Source organism: Periplaneta americana, chromosome 17 (genome assembly GCF_040183065.1).
Source record: "Periplaneta americana isolate PAMFEO1 chromosome 17, P.americana_PAMFEO1_priV1, whole genome shotgun sequence".
Taxonomy (NCBI): domain Eukaryota; kingdom Metazoa; phylum Arthropoda; class Insecta; order Blattodea; family Blattidae; genus Periplaneta; species Periplaneta americana.
The window spans coordinates 16,036,659-16,060,463 of record NC_091133.1 but is presented as its reverse complement, the minus strand read 5'-3'; the positions used below and the strand labels follow the sequence as shown (position 1 = coordinate 16,060,463).

Below are 23,805 nucleotides of genomic sequence, written 5' to 3'. Positions count from 1 at the left end.
GCATTGTTGCCATTACTTATCGAATGCCCTAATAGTAAAGCAAAACTATTTCACACACAACAAAAAATACTACACCCAAACAGAAGGATTTCCAATGGGATCACCCATATCTAGCATACTAGCAGAGATATTTTTACACAACATAGAACAAACATACGTACTCAACAACGACCATAACAAATATGCAGACAACATAATATACTGGCACAGACACGTAGACGACATACTCATAATATACAAAGGAAACAAACGACAAATACACAAACTACACCAATACATAAACAAAATCCACCCAAAACTTCAATACACACTGGAACTTGAAAACAATAACTCCATAAATTTCCTAGACATCACCATAACAAAAGTTGATAACAAACACACCTTCAAAATATACAGAAAACCAACCACCAACACCACATACATACACAACACATCTAATCACCCCATACAACACAAACATGCTGCATTCAGGACAGTGGTACACAGATTACTCAACATACCCATGAGCCAACAACACTACAATGAAGAATTGAACACAATCAAATACATAGTACAAGAAAATGGTTACAATCCAAACATAATAGACAACATCATAAAGAAGACAAAACAAAAACTTAACAAACACAAAAACACACAAAACACAACACAAACACAAGACCACAAGAAATACATCACACTAACATACGAAAACAAAAGCATACATAAGATCGCATCCTCATTCAGAAAACAGAAATGCAACATAGCATACAGAACAGAAAACACACTACAAAGACATCTCAACACACAAACAACACAAACAAAGAAATACAACCACACAAGGCGTATACAAACAAACGTGCAATAGTTGCAACAAGTTCTACATTGGACAGACAGCCAGATCATTCCAAACACGCTACAAAGAACACATTAAAGCAATAACCAGAGGACACAATGCATATACATATGCCGAACACATAACTAATGCTGCTAACCATACATATAGTAACATAAATACAGACATGGAAATCCTACACATACAACCCAAAAACCAAAAACTCAACACATTAGAACAATATGAAATACACAGACACACGAAAACACACCCTAATCAAATTCTCAACTCACAGATCAATTTCAGAACACACACTATTTGACTCCACTTTTCATCACACAAACACACCCCCACAACAGGCAGCGATGTCGAGATGACGCCGAAATCTAGAAGGCTCTAATGATGGTGTCATGTAAACACCGAAACAGCTGTAAGCCACACGAGCTTATATAATTGACACGAGTAAGTCTGCCATTTAATGTCATTTATATTTAAGTGTTAAAAGTAGTGTACGCAGGATTCAAAGTGGATCAAAATGAATTATTGGTATATAATTTTCCATATTATTTTCCAACATGAGAATGTTACTTACTTACTTATGGCTGAGGTTCATTGCCACCCTCACATAAGCCCGCCATCAGCCCCTATCCTGAGCAAGATTGATCCAGTCCCTGTCATCATATCCCATCTACCTCAAATACATTTTAATATTACCCTCCTATCTACGTCTCGGCTTTCCCCTCTGGTGTCCCAACTAACACTCTACATGTACTTCTGGATTTGCCCGTACGTGCTACATGCCCTACCCATCTCAAACATCTGGATTTAATGTTCCTAATTATGTCAGGTGAAGGATACAATGCGTGCAGTTCTGTGTTGTGTAACTTTCTCCATTCTCCTGTAACTTCATCCCTCTTAGCCCCAAATATTAACACGAGAATGTACCAAAATTAAATTATTTCAAAATAAAATAATGAACAAATAGTAAAAAGAAAGAAAGAAATAAGTGATTACTATCACAAGGGACAGAATGTTAAAGAGCTTTGTTATAATTATGACAAAGAGCATTGTGATAGAATAAAGGTTATGAAGAACAGAATGCAATTAAAAAATTAGGAGAAGGGCCAGCAGAACTCATTGGTCTCGCTCACCTCAGTTTCATTCTTCACCTTGGGGAAAGGAACTGGCACAGAAGTTTCTTCACATTTCATCTCTGATGTGAGATCATAGCTATTATCCTCGTATTCCGTCTTGATCTGACGTGAGCACATAGGTAATGAATTCATTTCCTGGAGATAAAAGAAATTACGTAACAACAATTTTATATTTGCTGTTTTAAACTTAGTGTTATAATTTGAACTTTGGTTTTACATGCAAATGATTAGCCACTTACAGAATGTGCGACAAATTCTACAAAAGCGAAGACAGAAGAGCATAACAGCTGCAAATTGTTATTGAGAAGCCTGTGACCATATGTCGAGGAGCTCACTTAAATGTCTGACTTGTGATAACGTTTTAATTGTGTTTAGTAGACACAAAATGACAAATAGAAATTACGACAAATAGAAATTAAATTATTATATCGAAGGGGACGTCTGATGAACGTAATGAAAAATGTCTTGCATAAAAAACATTCCTGACATGAATTTATTTTTATTTTACTGGGTTATTTTATGACGCTGTATCAACATCTAAGTTATTTAGCGTCTGAAGGTGATAATGCCGGTGAAATGAGTCCGGGGTCCAGCACCGAAAGTTACCCAGCATTTTCTCGTATTGGGTTGAGGGAAAACCCCGGAAAAAACCTCAACCAGGTAACCTCCCTGACATGAAAATCAAATTCAATTTCAAATGAGAAACCAATAGGTATTGTATTGTCATTTTTGGGTTACCAATGCCTAATAACAACTGACTAAACGGCATTTCTTGCAAGTTGAGAGGGCGCAAAGACATTCTTTTCCCCCTCCCTATTCCCCAGATACCGTTAGCGACCGAGCAGTAGCTGTTACTTCTTATACCTGCACCCCCTACGCTGTACACAGAACAAAATAAAATATTTAATAAAGTACACTAGGGGATATAAAATGCAGCCATACAGATGTTTGACAATGACTTGTTTCAGTATATTTTAGTGTCATTGTTATAATATTTTCAACTGGCTACTAATAAAATTAACGAATGTTGGTTTGAATGTTGGGGAGCGACACAGTGCAGATTGTCCCAGTGTGTATGTCGGAGTGTAGCAACTAGCGGTGGAGAAAACATTTATCTTTTGCCCTGAGTGGTTTGAGATTTGTTTCGTCGTTACAGTTTACTTCGTAGTGTTTTGTGAATATCGGTATAGGAAATAGTGTACATAGTGTAGTGTTAATTTGTTATATAAGTACATAGTTTTTTTTATTTAGACTTAGGACCGTATTTTTTCGTACTTTGTAAATTATTTAACGAACATTATGGCTTCCAGCAGTGTTATAAAACATAAAAAAGGCAAACCAATGCGAAGTAGTCAGAAGAGATGTGTGTTGAATTTATTTCAAACGTTATGTGCTGAAAATCCAACTTACAGTTTAGAAAACGTGGCTGAGATGACGGGAGTGGCAAAAGCAAGTGTTTATCGCTTCAGAAGAGAGGCAAAGATGAATGACAATAAATTTAAAAGTCCGGTGAAATTTCGCAAAACTGTTCGACTATTAGAAAAATACGACGAATTCACAAAATCAGCAATAAGATCTAAAGTTCACCAATTCTTTTTTCGTCAAGAACTGCAAACTTTACACAAAATATTAGCTGCGGTGAACGGTGATGAAGATAATAGTGATAACAACCTACCAAAATTCTCGAGGTATGTTAATTTAAATTAATTCTTGATTTCCGCACAAAACCGATTATGAAAGTCTATAAAAATATTTCTAGTTCTAATTTTATTATAATGCATGTCATAATACAGGCTTTGTATTATAATGTTATTATTCATAATTCCACTTAAATTCACTGCATAGTACTATAATTTGTGTAGCTGAACGTAGAAACGCATTACTACAGATTCAGTAGACCTATGCTTATTAAGATCGAAATACTTAAATTTAGTATGTCAGTTGTACGCCTGTTTTAGTATTTATTTCTTCTTACGTTACAAGTAACTGTCGTATATTGAACTCATTAAATATATTTAATATGCAAATTATTGATATAGAAAGTAATAAAAATAGAATTGATTTCTTGGTATAGACTTTCGAAATATAGATTTTGACACTTTGTGTTGTAAGTCAATTAGTCGAACGTTTTTACGACGGACTGTAGCACCTTCCCCTTTACTGACGGTAGAGAATGTGAGTAGAGGGGAAAGCCTCTCAACCAAACTGAAATGGGGAGTAGTTTACTGGCTATTTGTATGTCACCGGGAAGAGTAAACATAAAAACAATATCTGGCTCACCCCCATCTAACATACATAGTATTCACATTAGATTTGAAAGTCGAAAGTACAGCAGTTTCTTCTGGCATACTTTACATATATTGTTGGATGATCTACTACTGACAATTGGTCCAATTATGTGGTATCTGTATGATGGATAATAACGCCTTATTGGCAAGACCCTAAATACATTTTAAGACATGAAAGACTGTATTGCTGCTGCATGTTTTGCAGTAGCTCCAGAACATTGACAAGGAGATGATCAGAGATGGAGCATGCACAAGAGTGCTGTAAATTTAAATTAAAAGCCATATCGCAGTTTAAATTTAGGATATTCTGAAAAAAGAAATAAGTAATAAATAGCATGCAGATAGTTTTATTGATCCCACTGCAATCCAAAATTCGCTGTCACCATAGTTGTAGAGAGAAAATGTTTGTGATGAACAGAATACAAGTTAAACACTGGAAAGAGGAGCCAGCACACCCAGTGAGCTCCACTCACCTCGGCTTCAAACTTCACTACGGGGAAATTATTCGCCAATAAAATTTCTTCATATTTTATCTCTGATGTGTGTTTGTAGCTATTCTCCAAGTATTCCGCCTTTATCCTAGTCACGTGTTGATAATTCCCTTCCTGCAAAACATAGAGACATTAACAATGATTAATATATTACAATGTGACAGAAGCTGATCACAAGTGTTACAGTTTGCACTTTGGGTGTGCATGCCAGTGCTTCAATACTACTTGCAGCACAGGAGAGAAATTATGGAAATAACTGTAGAAAAAAATGGATAAAAGATTTTAAAAGCAGTATCTGTAGAAGAAAATGTAACACTTCATTTGTGAGAATGAATAAAGTACAGCCAAATCTGTAATAGCATCCAATTCACATTATACAATGATTTCTATACAGTGACTGTAATGTTTTATTATTCAATTTGGATATTTTATTTTGGCACTCAGCACTACTCCAATAGTAAATTTATATAGCGCATTCGGCCACCTGCGTAGCTCAGTCGGCTAAGGCGCTTGCCTGCCAATCCGGAGTTGCATTCCAGCGCAGGTTCGATTCCCGCTTGGGCTGTTTACCTGGGTGGGTTTTTCTCCGAGGTTTTCCCCAACCATAAGACAAATGTTAGGCAATGTATGGCGAATCCTCGGCCTCACCTCGCCAAATATCATCTCGCTATCACCAATCCCATCAAAACTCAATAACCTCGTAGTTGATACAGCGTCGTTAAATAACCAAGTAAAACTATACAGCATATTCCGACTGACTTAGCTTGCGAAATTAATCACTAATGTAGAAATATTAGGCGATAACAGTTAAATGTTGCATTAGTGTTGTGAAGAATGAATCAGACAACTTGTGTGATGCTTTGAGTGAAGTGGCTGACAGTACAATAAAACAGAAGTTGGTATGATTTAATATTTATTATCACGAAAGGATCATATTATAAGTGAACTTCGAGCTAAAGTTAATATTCCTAACCAGCATCTGGCTTTATTAGGGAAGTGTATTGATTTTGTTCCTTCCCAGCATAAGTGTTTGAACCATCTGTATCTAATAGTGAGATTAATGGCTTTCATAGTACATATTGCTTCAATAATTTGAAGGGAAAAAATGTTTCTGGGCCGGGTATCGATCCCGGGATCTTTGGTTGAACGCATCAACGTTCTTACCAACTGAGCTACCCAGGAACTTCATCCGATACTGTCCCAACTTTTCCTTTTATAGCCACATAACTCGATTGGGCGGACAAGACGCCAGAAACCCACATTGAGTGCACAGAAACTGTGTTGTGGCTTGAAATTGTGGTTTTCTGTTAACATACCTACAGAAACATATACCCGTATTATACAAATCTATGTAGCTTTCAGGAAAAACTTCATAGGAACTGCACCTTAAGAACGCCTGTGTTAGGCGTTTTTTCCATCTACCTCCTTGGCAAGAGATCTCAAATTGAATGACAGTGAAACAGGTGATATTTTCAATATCTTATATACAAATGTTCAATCGTTATCTAATAAACTTAATTAACTCGAGGTCATTCTTCATGAGAAAAACTTACAAATGGCTTTTAAGTAACCCAGAAGTTCATTGCCGCCCTCACATTAGCCCGCCATTGGTCCCTATCCTGAGCAAGATTAATCCGGTTTCTACCATCATATCCCACCTCCCTCAAATCCATTTTTATATTATCTTCTCATCTACGTCTCGGCCTCCCCAAAGGTCTTTTTCCCTCCGGCCTTACAACTAACACTCTACATGAAAAATATTTAGCATTTTGTGTAACAGAACATTGGTTAACTGACATCAATTATGATCCAGTGAAATTAGATGGTCACGTATGCGCTTCCTTTCATTGTACTGTGTTTAAAATCATTGTCTAATGAACTTAATGAACTCGATGTCATTCTTCATGACAAAAACTACTTAGCACTTTGTGTAACAGAACATTGGTTAACTGACATCAACTAAGATCTAGTGAAATGAGATGGTTACGTGTGTGCTTCCTTTCATTGTAAAGAAAGTGTCCATGATGGTGTCGCCATATTTCTCAAGAACTGTGTGAGTTTTGAAATTATAAATATTTATATGTATTGTCTGGCAGAACATATTGAGTCCACAGCTGTTATTTTAACTGCTTTTAAAATAATTTTAGTAACTTTGCATCATAACCCCAAAGGAAACAAAAATAAATTTTTAGATCTATTTGAATGGATGCTTATTGCTTTAAGTCTTTATAATGTAAATATCATTGTTTGTGGTGATTTTAATTTGGATATCAACGTAAATTCTGGTTTCACTACAGATTTTTTAAATGTGTTGCGTCCTGTAAATTGTTATTTTGTAAATAAGAGTTTCATTTGGGGACCTGCATGTTTATATAACGTTGTTACAAGTATGTCTGGTTACCGGTATGTAATTTTTACTAAAGTTGTTAAGGTAAACATTTCAGATCATAATGTCATAGATATAATACTTAAAATTCTATAAGTTCTTGTAAATCATCTAAACTTGAGTCTGTTATCTATTGTAGTTATGATTCTAATTTGAATACATTTCTTAATTTCTTACTTCTTCAAATTGGCTAAACTACATGAATCTCAGTAGTCATTGCTTTCTTAACGAATTTTTAAATTGGTTCCTTAATGGTTTTAATGACTGTTGTCCTTTAATTATCTCATTAAAACAAAACAGTGAATGACAACCATTCCAAATAATGGTATACTGAGGAACGTAAATTATTTCAAACTTATGTTGTTGTATTGCGTACTTATTCTGAATAGGCTTCTTCTTACAATACTACACAGGTCGAAATTTTCGATATTTATAAGACAGCTAAGAAACAATACAAACATCACTTAAATCAAGCTAAGTTTAATCATAATGTTTCTAACATTAACCATTCTTATAATGTAATGCAGCCTGGGAACTAATAAACAAAAATTGAGATTTGTACACTGGTAAACATAACATTAAGTATGAACCAGACGACTCTAATCAGTATTTTTATAAATTCGGTTGCGCAGTTACATAATAACTTAGATTATTGTAATAATTTAGTCATGGCATTTGGACTTGTATTAACCAACATTTATCCAATGATATTTTCCTTAGTTCACTTAAGGTAGCTAAAACAGTTCCAATTTTTAAGAAGGGTGAGCTCGAAATTCTTCACAATTATAGACCTATTTCTATTTGGCCTATATTTTAAAAATCTTTGAGACTGTTGACTTGCTTGCAAATATTTTAATCGATCTTATTCAACAAGTTTATATCAATGGCAGATATTCCAAGCCACTAAAGCTTGAAACTGGAGTTCCTATGGATCTGTTTTGGGACTCCACTTGTTTCTTATAATGATGAATGATTTATCTTGTAATATTAGTATTGATGTTTTATTTGCCGATGGCACTACACATTAATGCTCCAATAGTAGAATTGACATCCTAAACCTTAAAATGGAGCATTCTTTAGATTTGGCTAAGCACTGGTTCCAAGCTAATGGATTATCTATGAGTAAAACTCAAGAATTGTTATTCCTCTTGCAACGTATACCTAATGCACAAACTCATGCAAAAATCCCTGGTCTAACACTGGATCCCAGACTCACATGGGAACCTCATAGATTAGCAAGAGCAATATATTGAGACGTTTAAAAAGCTTGGTGCCTAAAGAATCTGCCTATTATGATTTTTTTCATAGTATAATGTCCTATGGCATTCATCTATGGGGACATACTAGTATTATATCGAAAATACTTATTTTACAAAAGGAGGTCATTGAAATTCTTACATTTTCCAGTTACAACAGTGATTATGAGCGTTATTTATTGTTGTAGGCATAATTACAGTTAATGGTATTAATCTATACATATTTCATTGTACTCCGAAGAATACAAGTAGCTGAGATGAAACTGCTAAGACTCCTAGCAGGCTATAGTCTTATTGTTCATAAACGGAATGTTGACATCGGAGAGGAATTACACATCACAGTCATCACTGAAACCATAAAAGTTAACCGAGATAACTAGTAAGGACACAAATCACGGATGCCCAGTGACAGGTTACCCCAAAGATTGTTTGTTTACAGACCTAATAGGAAGAGAGACCTTGGAAGGAAGAAAACGTGATGGAAAGACAAGCTCACTTGAGGCAGAAAGGTCAGAGGGCCTAATCCTTGACAGAATTTGATTATATTTCACTGTTTGTTAAAAATAAAAAGCAATTTAAACCATTTTCATTGAAATTCCAGTACTGGTATACATCGTTATAGTACAAGAACTAACTAATCATCCTCTTATTGCGCCATATGCTAGATTATCCAAAAGTAAGAACTGGTAGAAAATTTCTGCCATTAATCTATTCAACAGGTTACCTCCTGAGACCCACTCGTGAGTGTAAACACTTTCAAGACAGTATTATATCACTGGCTTATACAATGACAATGGCCGTCATAAACATTCACTGATAATCTATCTCCCATGAGGAAGGATAATATGAAAAGATAGATAACACTGCTGTGAATCATGGAGTAATCCTAGGATATGTATTTCTTTATTCCTGCACCTTAGTCTTTATTTCAAATTTAAGTGCCCCCAATCTTTAATTTAAACTCACTTCAGATGTCACAGTATGGCTGACTGAGACATAAATATGATACCAGTAATACTTATCATTAACTGCATTTAAAGAACAAAAGCAGATAAAACATATACCGATGTACTTCATTATAGCATAATGGAAGGGAATAAAGAAATGTCACAATAAACACCTGTAAGGAAAAGTATATATATACATTAGGTTGGTAGGTAGAAGGGTGAGTGGACAGATGAAAGGACGGACAGACAGACGGATAGATGCATAAATAAATAGAATATATAACAATCAAAGACGAAATAAATTCACAATACTACGAACTTCGTATACACCCTAGTATAACTTAATTTTTAATCTATAGTCCCGTCACTCTAATTTCCGGCAGCCAATCACGTTGCAGGTCGGCTACATTTAAACGTGTGCGTCTTGTGATTCGCTGGTGAAGACGTTATTCATTTCTTAAGGCTCGATAAATACTTAATATAATCGCCCGCCATTTTGGCTTTTTCGTTGGCGTTCGCAGAAAGCACACGAAGACGTTATTTACCGCTCAATTATTTGCTGAATTACAGTGCGTTTGATTTATTATCATAGGAGCTACGACATAATGTTTAACGGTGTGGCAAATAGATTTCTTGTATGGTAGCTCGGCAACGAAAGAACAAAAATGGCGAATGATACTACCTACCTAGACTTTATAGAGTCTTCACTTCCTAAGATGTAAGCAAAGAGGAGTCACACCGGGAATAACGACGTCGCGACTATAATATACAGAGATCGAAACTTCGGCAGAATGCCTTTTTACAGATGCCTCAAACTAGCTAGTTATCTCGTTCGCGCAGGCGCATAGAGCACATCTCCCCTACCACTGTCCGCCTACTGCTGTGCACTGTGGACTAGAACGGTACAACTCAGTTCTAATAACAGTTGAGAAGACTCTGTGTAAGAAGGTGTCTGTGTGTGGCTGGGGTTTGTGATAAAAGTATTTCTTCTATTATCATGAGTAGTACATTATCGGGCAAAGTTCTCCATAGTCAGACTCGCGAGGTGATTTATAATGTAATGGCATTTATGAAAAAAGAAAGCAAAGCCGGGACATTTCTAATAGGTGTTAAGAAGGTGCGGGAAAGAGTAGCAGCAGCAGTAGGAGTTTCTAAGATGACGCTAACTAGAATAAGTCGTGAGGCCAAGAGGGAAAGAAGTGAAAGTGAACCACTGTTCCAAACTCCTAATAAGAAAAGAAAAACAAACAAACCAGTGACGGGTCTTGATAATTTTGACAAAGGTGTTGTAAGGAGAGCGATCGACAACTTCTATCTTACGGAAAAATGTCTTCCAACAATACCTAAACTGCATGCAAAATTGGTGAAGGACTTAGGGTTAAAAGGTAGCAAAACAAGTCTAAGAACAATTCTCAAAGATTTGGGTTACAAGTGGAAGAAAATCAGGAACAACAGGCACATTCTCGTTGAAAAACAACACATCACTTTTGAAAGATACAATTACCTACGAAATAAAATGAAATATAGATCAGAGGGGCGACCTGTGGTTTACATGGATGAGACGTATTCTACCCATGTCACTTGTAAATCATGGTCAGATGAGTCAACTGAAGGTATGTTTACACCACTTTCTAAAGGTGGGAGACTCATCATAATGCATGATGGAGGAGAGATGGGCTTCATAAAAAACTGTTTAACAATGTGGAAGTCAGCACAATCAACAGGGGATTACCTTAACGAAATGAACTTTAAGAACTACATGAAGTGGCTCCAAGAAAAACTAATTCCTAATCTCCCTGAAAAAAGTGTACTTGTGATAGATAACGCACCCTATCACAATGTAGAATTAAATAAATGTCCTTCTACCAGCTCCAAAAAAGTTGTAGTGCAAGAATGGTTAAGAAGCCATAAAATACCATTTGCTGATAGCATGCTGAAAGTTGAGTTACTGGAGTTAGTGAGACTAAATAAACCACGACACAAAGAATATGTGATAGACTCTCTACTGCAACACCATGGTCACGTGGTTCTTAGATTACCACAATACCACCCACAGTTCAATCCCATAGAACTTATTTGGGATGAAGTAAAAAACTGGGTTGCTGCAAACAACATTACATTCAAAATGGATGACGTCATAGCACTGACAAGGAAAAAAATTTAACGAAATCACGGCAGAGTCTTGGAAGAAGAAGTGTGAAAAATCCATGAAATATGAAGAGGAATATGTGAAGCAGATACCTCTAATAGAAGAAGCCGTGGAAAGTTGTATTATTCAATTAGGTGGGGAGTCGAGCGAAGAAGACGACGATGAAGAAGAAGAAGTGAGCAGCGATTCAGATGGTGATTTATCGGGAGTAGAAGAGATTCCTTTGGAATGACTAAAGAGAAACTTAATTGTGTCTTCCTTCTATTGTTTTGTCTATACTGTGCAAATAAATAAGTGATCTGTATTCCTTGATTTATAGTGAAATGTTACAGTTTAATGACAATAACTCTTGAAGTGCTAGGCAGACCTACCACCACATTAGTACAGCCTGGGTAACTCTATGAACTACAATTTGGGCACATACAACTAGAAGAATGATGGAACATTTAGATCAGTCATATATTACACTAATGGATATACTTTATAATTAGAGAATAGTTAACCATGTGTTGTGGGTCCCTATCACCACGGCATGGCGCGTCCTCAGGTTGCGGATAGAGGAAACGGCCTCCAGATATGGAGGGTAGCTGCGAATATATTGAATAAGCAGTCGTGGACAGCCGATAAGGTGTGGTCCTCCAGCTTGGGGGTTGGGCGAAGGGCTAACAACCCATCACTGTAAAAAAAATAGCTTGTTGCGAAATCACACAGTAAAAGGCGGCAATGAACCTCCGGGTTCCTTAAAAGCTATAAGTAAGTAAGTAATTAGAAAATAAATAATTAACACCAATAACATTAAACAAATTATAATGTATTAAAATATTGCTAAATATATTACAGAGAGGATGCAACATGAAAACATTGTCAGGAGGTCAACTTTTCAGATAATATGACTGTACATGGGTATAGGAGTGGAGATGGGGCCCCCTCCGTTAGCTGTACTACCTCTCCTCTCCAGGCAGCTTCCTAGTTTGAGTTACCTGTAAATGTGTTAAATCTATCTTCATTTTGAAAGTAAATCTGTACGAATTATACCTTTGTGATTGAAATGTCACCGTTTTATGTTGCCCTTTTCTGCCTTTCTTAATATAAATGTCTAATATACAAAATAAATGTTTTTTTGCCTTTGTTTGATTATTTATCTATTATTTATTAATTAATTATTAAAAATTGCATACAGGTATATTTTAATTTATTTTTATAATCGCTACAATGAAAGTGACTTCACCAAATGTATATTATTCTCTTTCAGTCAGTTCATATTGTCTTTGCAACAGTGAGTGCTGCCATGCAAAAATGTATTACAGTAAGTGTTTTAATTACCGGTTGTGTTTATTTGACAAGGCAACAAAGAGTGCGAGTCTAGCGTTATTTTTAACAGTTTTTTTCTTTCAGTTTTCATTGTGACGTTGTTGTAGCTAGCTAAATATTTCATATCGCAACATATCAGTACAACCAAACACAAAAATGCACTTTCCAAGGCTACTGGGAAGAAGATTTCTTTCTTTTCAACAGTAATTGCAACATCGAGTCGAAAATCTCAATTTGCATTCGATTTATGTAAAGCTTTTCTTGCTGCCGAAATCCCTTTGTGGAAAGTGCAAGGTTGTGGAGTCTAGTGCAAGGTTTTTGTAATTGCTTTTATTGCTATTTATAATGCCTTTTTGCCTGCTTATTTCAGCCATTTATGATGCCTTTTTGCCTGCCTATTTTAATGATTTATAATGCCTAACTTCCGGTCTCTGCAATATAGGTCTACAGTAGGCTTACAACTATTTAATTTCTGAGAATAGCCCACAATAGCTGAAACTAGTCAACAAGGTACCGTACCTAGCATTTAACACGCGAAAGCAATAAACTACATATTCCGAAGTGTATAGTGTTAAAAGTTTTATAATCAAGATGTATAATTATTTACTAATTTACATAATGCTCGTATCATTATTATTAGTTTGAAAAATGAAAATACTGTGCTGGATTGTAGAAAATAGTGAAATATTGAATAAAAAATAAAATAATGTACAGTAACTGGAATGTAATTAAGAATGTGGGTTCAAGAAAACTGTAATTTTTTTCTCTTATTCTTTGCAAAATACTGCATCTATTCTCAATTTCTTTCTTAACCAAACCAAATGCACGGCATACATGAGCTTTCTTTTTTATCTCCCGTTTGATTTTACTGTAACATCAATTGAATCTTTCACACCTAAACACTTCCATTTCTTTGCACCTTGCTCCACTGTATTCTACTGCATATCACACCTGTTTGTAAATGAAATGTCTGGGCTAATATGGCATACAACTTGGCCTGCTATAGTTTACAAGAGGTTGTTGGCACGACAGAAGGAAGAGTCTGACCTGCCCCTCATTCCAGATGCTTTTACTAGATTTCGTATTCTTGGCACCTGAAATGATTTTGTCACAGCAACTAAAAACAGTATTGGTCACTAATGACATTACCGGCTACTGCGAATTACTCTCAATGACAGTCTCTGTTCAATATAGTAATAGATTAATATTTAAAGAATTTATACTGCTGTTAACTCTCCTTATAAGCGAGATTCTTATTAGCAATGTGTTCTTATAAAATTAAAAAAAATCATATTTGTTTCATACAAATAAGGCCATATCTCCCAGTGACTGGGGATGTTGCACTAACTGTGGTAGCTATAATCTAGTTTAAGTGTAGTAACAAGATCTTTAACATACCATACCATTGCCATTGTTTTAATTGAAATATATGTTTACATTTGAATACCTGAGCGGAAAAACATCGCAAGTAACTTTTTTTTTTTCTATTGCGAAGTTTTAATGGAAACACGTTGCATGTACTGTAGTGAACTCTGTTGGTTGAATTTTCAATATAGGAAGTAGAATCTAGGAGCTTGTGGGAAAACGTTACAACTCTATGCATCAAGTGTTTTTTCTGTTCTGTAAAATTTTAATTTGGAGCTGGCAACGTTTTTCCGTCCAGATATTCATTTGTATTTACATGGATTTACTTTGCATGTAAATCTCCAGACTTGACAAGCAAAAAAAAAAAGATAAGGCAACAGATATGGTTTATTAAACACTAACTCAAGTAACATTTCAACTGCAAAAGCTGGGAGAAGTTGAACCATTGACATCTAAAATAATAATGGTACATAATAAATCAATTGTATAAATCCACTGTGTCAATTCTTAGAATGTGAGGTATCATGTCATGGATAAGTAGGTACTCATAGTAAAGTAGGAAAATTGAATACGACTATCACACTTTTACTACGTCATACTACTTTTGACCAATAAAATGATATGAAACAACGTATTTCAACCAATTATGGCAGTTTATCGCTACAATTTTATCACTTCCCTAGCATTTGTTTCTTTGTTTGCTAACATTTTAAAATCCAAATTCTTTACAGGACTATAAAACATGCTTTGCAATATAAGTTCATAATAACGATGTACCATAACACGTGGTTTCACTTCAATCCTTCCATATATTAAATTCACTGTTGGCAGTCATTCCACTACAAGAGGCTCATGTCAGAGGCCTCTTAGCGACATGCGATGGCCTCGCTCACATGCAGAGGCACTCGCAAGCCTGAGGGAAGATCATGGAGAAGGGAGTATAAATTCACTATGAATCAGTAGCAGAATGCAGGGCTGGCTCAACTGCGATATAATACGCCGCATGATGTTAGTTTTCTGAGAATGCGCTACATTGCTGAGTGTTAGTGTAATGAAAAGTGCATGCGCGCGTGTATGTATGTGTGTTATATACTAATTTTCTGTAAAATGACTCATACTGAGAGAACATTGAGGTCATTATTTGCAGAATTAAAAGAGAAACCGTTTTCAAGTTGGGTATGAAACAAAATGAGCCTAAAAAGTTAGGAGAAAATACTACATTTACATATTAACATAGAATAAGGAGGAAGACAAAATAGGAAATTTCAGTTTTCATGGTATGAGAAATATCCTTGGTTAACATGGAGTTCCGAGACAAACAGGTTATATCGTTATACTTGTATTCTGTTTGAGAGTGAAAATGAGTGATCATCTTCTTGTAGGGTCAGTATTACAAAAAAATTTGACAGAAAAACCGAGAAACATCTGCTGTATGAAAAGATATAAGCTAAAGATTTTTTCACCCTACCCAATATTTGTGGCTTAGTTTTGTCACTGGTGGAGGTGTAACTGTATACAATCGCATAGTAATTAGTAACACAAGTATGAGAGAGTAGACATGGGATAAAAATGGTCTTACGTCTGGTAACGGTTCTGCCTCTTCTTTAAATGCGTCATCGCATGACTGTACTGCCAAAGGATCGACCTCGGATTCCATGTTGTTAATATTCATTACAACTGAAAGCACAGTATCAGAAAATTATCTGTTTGCTGTTTATGAGTTACGAACATAGCTACACGTTTGTCTTACATGGTAATTTACCATAATGCACCATTGAATCACATTCGAGTATGTTGCTTTTGTAATCAGAACTGGATTTGCATGGAAATGAGAGATTTTAGTGTTAACACTCATATTGATTTTATGCATTATGGCTGCTTTTGACGGTTTAGGCATAATATACAAGGGTCATGGTGAAATTATAATGGGATTACAGGGTTTTACAGGTGGAGCAAGTATTAATACACACACACATATATATATATATATATATATATATATATATATATATATATAAAGGTGAAGGTTACTTATGTCCCAGTCACTATAGAAACTTGTCAAAATGCCTTGGATTTACAGTATTGATTAGTTGAAATTGATGTGATCATTGGGAGAGCTCTAAGCCCACCCAACTCGCCCTAAATACGTACCTCATGTATATACGAAAATCGTCGTGCTTGAATGAAGAATACGGCCATATTTTGTTAATGTAATGGTGGGTTTCAGTGTCGACAACATAGTAATAATACTACACACCTAATCAAACCTAACCAAACCTCTCTCATAATACTACACACCGAATCAAACCTAACCTAACCTATCACATAATACACACCTAATCTAACCTAACCTGTCACATAGTACTACACACCTGTAGTAACATTCCTCACGTTTAGTATCATTTCGTTTGCATGTATTGCTGATCCTGCTACTCGTGTCGGTAGCCATCTAGTGGAAGTGGATCGTAATTCCAGGAAGAAAATATGGCGACTTTCATAATAATTACATTTAGTTCATTCAGGGTATGTTGTGATATATTAAATGTGTTACTGTGGTAATAATTCCTTATATACAGTATAGTATAATAAAAATTGAAATGTTGTGACTGTGACAAAAGTATTGAAAATTGGTTTACAGCTTCACAATGACAGTGATAAAAGTGTGCAATATTCGTTCAGTGGCCAGTGGATAGTCTACCTTGTCCGAAGACAGTTACGAATAAATAAATTAAAAATAATTTTAACTGGTTTGGCCATATCTAGGATAGTCCGTGCATGTCTTGTAGCAACAGCTTATTCATGTTAATGGTAATGTAGTCGCGTCTACTTAGTGAAATGTAAATGAGAAGTTTTAGAGTATAATAACCTACATGGATATAGTTCGTAAAATTTAGTTTGAAACAATTTCCGTATTACAAGAATAAATTAATTCGCATCAATAGTCCAAAAACATTATCGAAATTATGCCTTCTAAATTATTTTAACGAAGAATTTAAAACGATGTTATGATCTAATATTTAATTTGCAAGACTACTAAGCAAAAAGTTTCTGGACAGATTCCGGATAGTTCCAATATGACAAGATTTATTAAAATATATATGTGTGTTGATATTGAAGGGCAACGATAGTAACAGAGAGTGAGAAGGAAGAAAGGAAGGGAAAAAGGAAGAGAAAGGGAATAAAAATGTAAAAGTACTTCTTTTCTCCACCACCCACTACCGTAAGACACGAGTTCATGCATAACTGTCATGTAAGAAAAGCGGGTGGCTTCAAATGTAACACAATGCCGTGGGTTCGATTCGCACTTGGGCTGATTATCTGGTTGGGTTTTTTCCGAGGTTTTTCCCAATCGTAAGGCAAATGTCAGGTAATCTATGACGAATCCTCGGCCTCATCTCGCCAAATATCAACTCACTATCACCAATTCCATCGACGCTAAATAACCTCGTAGTTGATACAGCGTCGTTAAATAACCAAATACATAAATAAATAACACAATGCCGTATTATGGTTAATTAACTTCAATAGGAAACATAACAAAAGTGTTCAGGAACCCACATTTATTAGGACTATGTTTGAATTGTAATCATAATTACCAAATGCAATAATTGAATATTTCAAAGCTTTCGTTGTTTCCAGTGACAAACACGCCCACATCATTGTGAACTTAACATGGGAAGGAGTGAACCATTCGACACGAGAGAAATCTGCTGGCAACATTTACTTTCTAACTTGCACTGCAGTAATATTTGAATATATTTGTACGAAAATTAAACATAACATGAGCATGTGTTGCTTGCATAAGAGTGGCAGATCAAAGAGCATTCCCAATAATAAAAATGTTCCACAATAATATCATGCACACCTGTGATAATGAAGTCGAATCTTGTAATATTTCACCTCTTCTGTCTGCAATGACGAAGGAAAAATCCCTGAATATTGGATGTTAAATCTACATCATATTATATGCCATTATCTTTGATTCTTTTTGTTCTAAAATTCTTACAGTTTGTATGGCTTACAACTGCACATCCTCTGAGAATAGGTTTGTCATATGTCCTGTATGTATAGGATTGCTCCTTTTTCTATGAAATCTCCGGATATCCTACAATATTTTATTTGGACACCTGTTTGTCTTGGATTTCAGAGACACAAATCACGATTTTAAATTTTAAAATCGTGGATAACAGCTTACTGTAACCATATTATTTCTCAAGTAATTCACTGAACTTGGACAGGGAAACACGAGTAAATCCTCGGAAATAATTAATATTGGAAAGATTGGAGTGATTCATGCACTGCAGAGCAGAGGTGTTTAAATTCATATGTTCGAACAAAAATACTCATTAATCATATCTTTCAGTAGCTATCACTAGTTCATTGCTTCGTCAACAAAATAAGAGAGGAGAAGTTTCAGGTGTCCTGAAGTTTCCTTTTACTTGCCATGCTAAAATGAAAGTGTTCTTCAGTACTGAATATTCTAAAGAATGAAATTTATAGCAATGAACAGGAAGTCTTAAGTAAATTGTGTCGCTATACAATAAGCATCGCCTGCGGTGGGTGACACACATTAATCAGCATACAAAACCCGAAAACATCAACTTAAGTTACATCTTCTTCTAAATCTATAGGCAGTTAGTTCTTTAAAGGTATATAGGAGAGACAGCTCTAGAAAAAATAAATAAGAGTCTAGAGAAGTGCTATGTGTGGAGCGTGACAATGTATGGAGCAGAAACGTAGACATTACGACGAAGTGAAGACAGACAACTACTGTAGAAGTATTTGAAATGTTGATACAGAGAAGAATAGAGCATGCGAAATGGACAGGCACAATACAAAATTAAACTACGGTAGAAGAATGTGTGAAGAAAAAATAATGTTGAAACTGATCAAGAGGAGAAAAAGAAATAGGCTGTCACTGGCTAAGAAGAAACTGCCTACTGACGAATGCAGTGGAAGAACTGATGAATGGGAGAAAAGTTCGGGCTAGACGAAGATATCAGATGACAGACAACATTACGTAAAACATGAGAGTCGTATGAGGAGACTATGAGAAAGGTGGAGAGCAGAAAATATTGGAAAATGCTGGATTTCCAGTGAAAAACCTGCCCTTGGGCAGAACAATAAGTATGAATGAGAAGAGGAAAAACTAATTGAAACAGAGTTGACAGTTACATATATACCATTCATAAATCCTATAATAATACTGACCATTAGAACAAATATATCCATATCATATTTACCGATCCTGAAGGAAGGGAAAAGGTACGAGGGATGCAATTGAACTACTACGAACATTCGGTGAAAGATACGTAGAGAAGGATAAAGAAAAGTATATAGTATTGATGGACTTAAAAAAAGGCGTTTACAGAGTGGATTGGAACAAACTGATAGGCATCCTGAAGAAAATAGGTCTGGACTGGAAAGACAGTAAGATGGTCAATAATCTTTAATTGAAACAAAGAGTCAAAGTCAGAATAGGAGAAGAAATGTATGAAAGAAGTGAAATTAGGAGAGGAGTACGACAAGGAATACCTTTATCACCTACTTTGTTCAACATATACTTGAAGGATTTGGTGAAGAACTGTTTTCAGAACATGGGAACTATCACCTCGATAATAAGAGGAAGACGAATAAAGTGCATAAGATTTGCTGATGATATGGCGTTGTTAGCAGAAGAGATGATTCTAAGGGATATGCTACTGGAGCTAAATGACAGCTGTGAGTAGTATGGAATGAAGATAAATGCAAAGAAGAGAAGATCATGGTTGTCGGAAGAAAAACAAAGAAGGCAGATATGCGAATAATAAATGAGGCAGTAAAGCAAGTGGACAGCTTCAAATACTTCGTACAGTAACATGAGCTCCTGCCAGGAATTCAAAAGGGGGATAGCAATGGCAAAGGAAGCTTTTATTACAAAAAGAAGCATCTTTTGCGGACCTCTGGAAAAAGAATTAAGAGACTAGTGAAGTGTTTTGTGTGAAGTGTGCCACTGTATGGGACAGAAACATGAACATCACGACGAAGTGCAGACAAACGACTGGAAACATTCAAAATGTGGATATGGAGCATGTGAAATGGAGATAGAATAAAAAACGAAACTGTGTTGGAAAGAGTGGACAAAGAAAAAATGATGCTGAAATTGATCAGGAAGAGAAAAAGGAATTGGTTGGGTCACTGGCTGATAAGAAACTGCCTACTGAAGAATGCACTGGAAGGAACGGTGAATAAGAGAAGAGTTCGGGGCAGAAGAAAATATCAGATGACAGATGACATTAAGATATATGGATCATATGTGGACACTAAGAGGAAGGCAGATAATAGGAAAGATTGGAGAATGCTGTGTTTGCAGTGAAAGATTTGCCCTGGTACAGAACACGTACGTACGTACGTATGTATGTATGTATGTATGTATGTATGTATGTAAAATTGAAATTGAAATTAAGGTTTATTTGACGACGCTTGCAACAGTAGAGGTTATATCAGCGTCGCTGGATGTGCCGGAATTTTGTCCCGCAGGAGTTCTTTTACATGCCAGTAAATCTACTGACATGAGCCTGTCGCATTTAAGCACACTTAAATGCCATCGACCTGGCTCGGGATCGAACCCGCAACCTTGGGCATAGAAGGCCAGCGCTATACCAACTCGCCAACCAGGTCGACACTACTTATGTGTAGGCTCTCTTTTCCAATTGTTGGTTTAAACATATCCTCCCGTCCTACTTTAGCGTCGAAATCCCCCAATAAAACTTTCATGTGATATCTAGGCAAATGATCGAAAGTGTGTTCCAATTTTATATATATATATATATATATATATATATATATATATATATATATATATATATATATATATATATATATAATTGGGTTATTTTATGACGCTGTATCAACATCTTAGGTTATTATCGTCCGAATAAAATGAAGGTGATGATGCCGGTAAAATGAGTCCGGGGTCCAGCACCGAAAGGTATCCAGCATTTGCTCGTATTGGGTTGAGGGAAACCCCCGGAAAAAAACCTCAACCAGGTAGCTTGCCCCGACCGGGATTCGAACCCAGGCCACCTGGTTTCGTGGCCAGACGTGCTAACCGTTACTCTGCAGGTGTGGCTCCGTAGCCCTATATTATCAATTATAAGAGATATTGATATTTATTCATTTATGTTGCATTTAGATCCGTGGGAAAATAGTTATCAAAAATATATGCCATTATAATTCTACCATTGCTGAGTTCTTGCGACATGTAGCTTCAATGTGGAGTAAACATACGCACCAGCGTGCAGTAAGTATAATAACACTTTATAAATATTTGGAAGACCTAACCCCCACAAATGAACTGAAATCCAAAATAGCGAATGAATCAGTGCCCACTAGAATACCAACTATTGGAATAAAATAAACGTAATAATTAAGTTTAACACTCGCTTTGATATTATACAATAGTTCAAGCTGAAACTTATGAGATACCGGTACCAATAATAGTAAAATACCAGTGCCGGTAGTGATGTAATGCATATACCGTAGTCATTCTATAATCATATGTTTAGTTATAATATATACATTTATATCATTTAATATATTATATTACATGTAATAAATTTCAACCTACATTAACAATACTTCAGGAAACTAATCTCTAACCAGATTATTAACGCAAATTTACTTGCCCTAATGCCCTAGACAACGACCAAGCGCTAGGATCAAAAGGGCCGTTAGAAGGGGGCTATAGTCTAGAGCAGGGCTAGGCATCGGGAGCGAACCAGACTCTAAACGGGGACGCCTAAATAAACGCTGCGCCTTGTTCGGCGGGGAAGAAAGGGGATGAAGAGAAATCATATGGCTCCCCGTGAGAGAGTAGAATCCGCTCTTGTTGCCAAGACCTGGTCTAGAGATGGAAAAAGTTATTTTGTCGTAACAGTTCCAACTGTTCCAGTTCCATGAAAATACTAGGTTCAAAATAACAGTTCCAAAATAACAATACTACCATATAATATTATCTGTTATTTGTCTATGAATATTATATAGCCTACGCCGAAGTTCGATCCACAACACCGGATCGAATGATAATGTAGTTCCATTCACGGCCTACTTGATGCTAGCTTCACATCCCCTTTAAAAGCGAAGGGAGCATCAAGTCGGCCGTGTTCCATAACATCGGGTACATTCACTGCCATCGTGATCTAGACTAGGCCGTAATGCAGGTTGTGTGACGTCACTCGATGAGTCGGGCTTTTCTATTTGAGTATACGGAGCTGAGTGAAATATATTACTTTATAGCGTGTCGGCGCTCAATTTTATTTAGTGTAATGTGTGTATAAGACCCCTTCACACTTCTTATTGCATAATATGTTGCAGAAATAATTACAAAACTGTGTTATTTTAATGTGAACGGAGTTTTACATGGTAACATACCCTGGTTGCATCGACATTTTAAGTTTGGAATGGAAGCTATTTTGAGATTTAATAAAGAAGAATTATTTATATTGTGATTTTAATTTAGCACATCCACCTTCCTTACTTGTAGGTACAAAATTTACCACAGTCCCTCCTATGAAATTAGTGTATGTACAGTTGTGTGTTAATCTGGTAGGTTAGATAAATACAATTCATTACAACTCAGTATAGTAGGGAACAAATAAATAATACAATTAAATTTTTATTCAATGTAATATATGCATAAGTGCCATTTATGTGTTGCATAATGTGGCAGGAATAATAAATAAAACTGTGTTATTTTTATGTGAAGAGAATTTACCATGTTAACATAACCTATCTGCGTCAACATTTTAGGCTTAAGTTGAGAACGATAACGGTTTTGAGATTTAATAAAGAAGAATATATTTTTAGGATAAACTTCAGAACATGGTTACCGTCCTTACTTATATGTAGAAAATCACCACAGTCCCTCCTATGAAATGTACATATGTTATATTACTTAGTAGCGCTGAGGTATAGTTCCGGTAATTTCTGAACTGAAAACAGTTGAATTTATTTTTTGTCGAGATGCGTTTGATCCTATAAGCAAGGCATATTAAAATCCTGAACGAACCGAACTAATTTGTATATGCAAGATGTATGAATACGAAGGGAACTACCTCAGCGCTAGTTTAGCCCTAGTAACATATTAAACTAATCAGACTTCAGACTGGAGTACCGTCTGAAACGAATAAATACAATTGAAGTGTAGACAAATTGCATTTATGAGTTATACGTAGCGTTATGTTTAATTATAATGCATAATTACGAATATGGAAATAAGACAAGTACTGATAGAATAAACATAACCTATAACTTTAACACATTAAAATATGCGTGCGATGCAACTGAAAATTGTTGAAACGTGCATAAATGAATGTGCAAGAATTTCGTAATGAAGCATGAGTGCTTTATTTCAACTAATTACAATTCTAGATACTGTAACAGTAATGAAAACTATAGGGTATAATTTTTCGTAATATACTATATGTATCTCGTTTTTAGTTAAAATTGTGTATATTATCAAACGTCGTATTATTTACTCGTATAATGTACGTTATTCACAAATAAAAAGGGCGCAATAATTTAAATTTAATAAGACAAATACGGTAAACTAGCAATAATGGATTAGACAAGAGTAACATCGGTAACGCTGCACTTAGGCCTAATCA

The 23,805-nt window shown here is 35.6% G+C and overlaps 1 protein-coding gene across 4 annotated transcripts in view; it reads right to left on the bottom strand.

Annotated features, from left to right (window-relative positions):
- The window catches only part of LOC138693276 (zinc finger protein 98-like), a 59,593-nt gene extending 37,336 nt beyond the window's left edge, over positions 1-22,257 (bottom strand). For 3 of the 4 annotated variants that reach the window (XM_069817130.1, XM_069817128.1, XM_069817131.1), the window contains exons 1-4: positions 22,189-22,257; positions 15,738-15,835; positions 4,727-4,858; positions 1,963-2,100 (exon numbers count right to left, since the gene is read on the bottom strand). In XM_069817130.1, the coding sequence (XP_069673231.1) occupies positions 1,963-2,100; positions 4,727-4,858; positions 15,738-15,830 (363 nt within the window). In that variant the 5' untranslated portion in view covers positions 15,831-15,835; positions 22,189-22,257. Of the gene's footprint in view, positions 1-1,962; positions 2,101-4,726; positions 4,859-15,737; positions 15,836-22,142 lie in introns of all 4 variants that reach the window. The other variant, XM_069817129.1, reaches the window with a different exon arrangement.
- Positions 22,258-23,805: the final 1,548 nt, after the last annotated feature.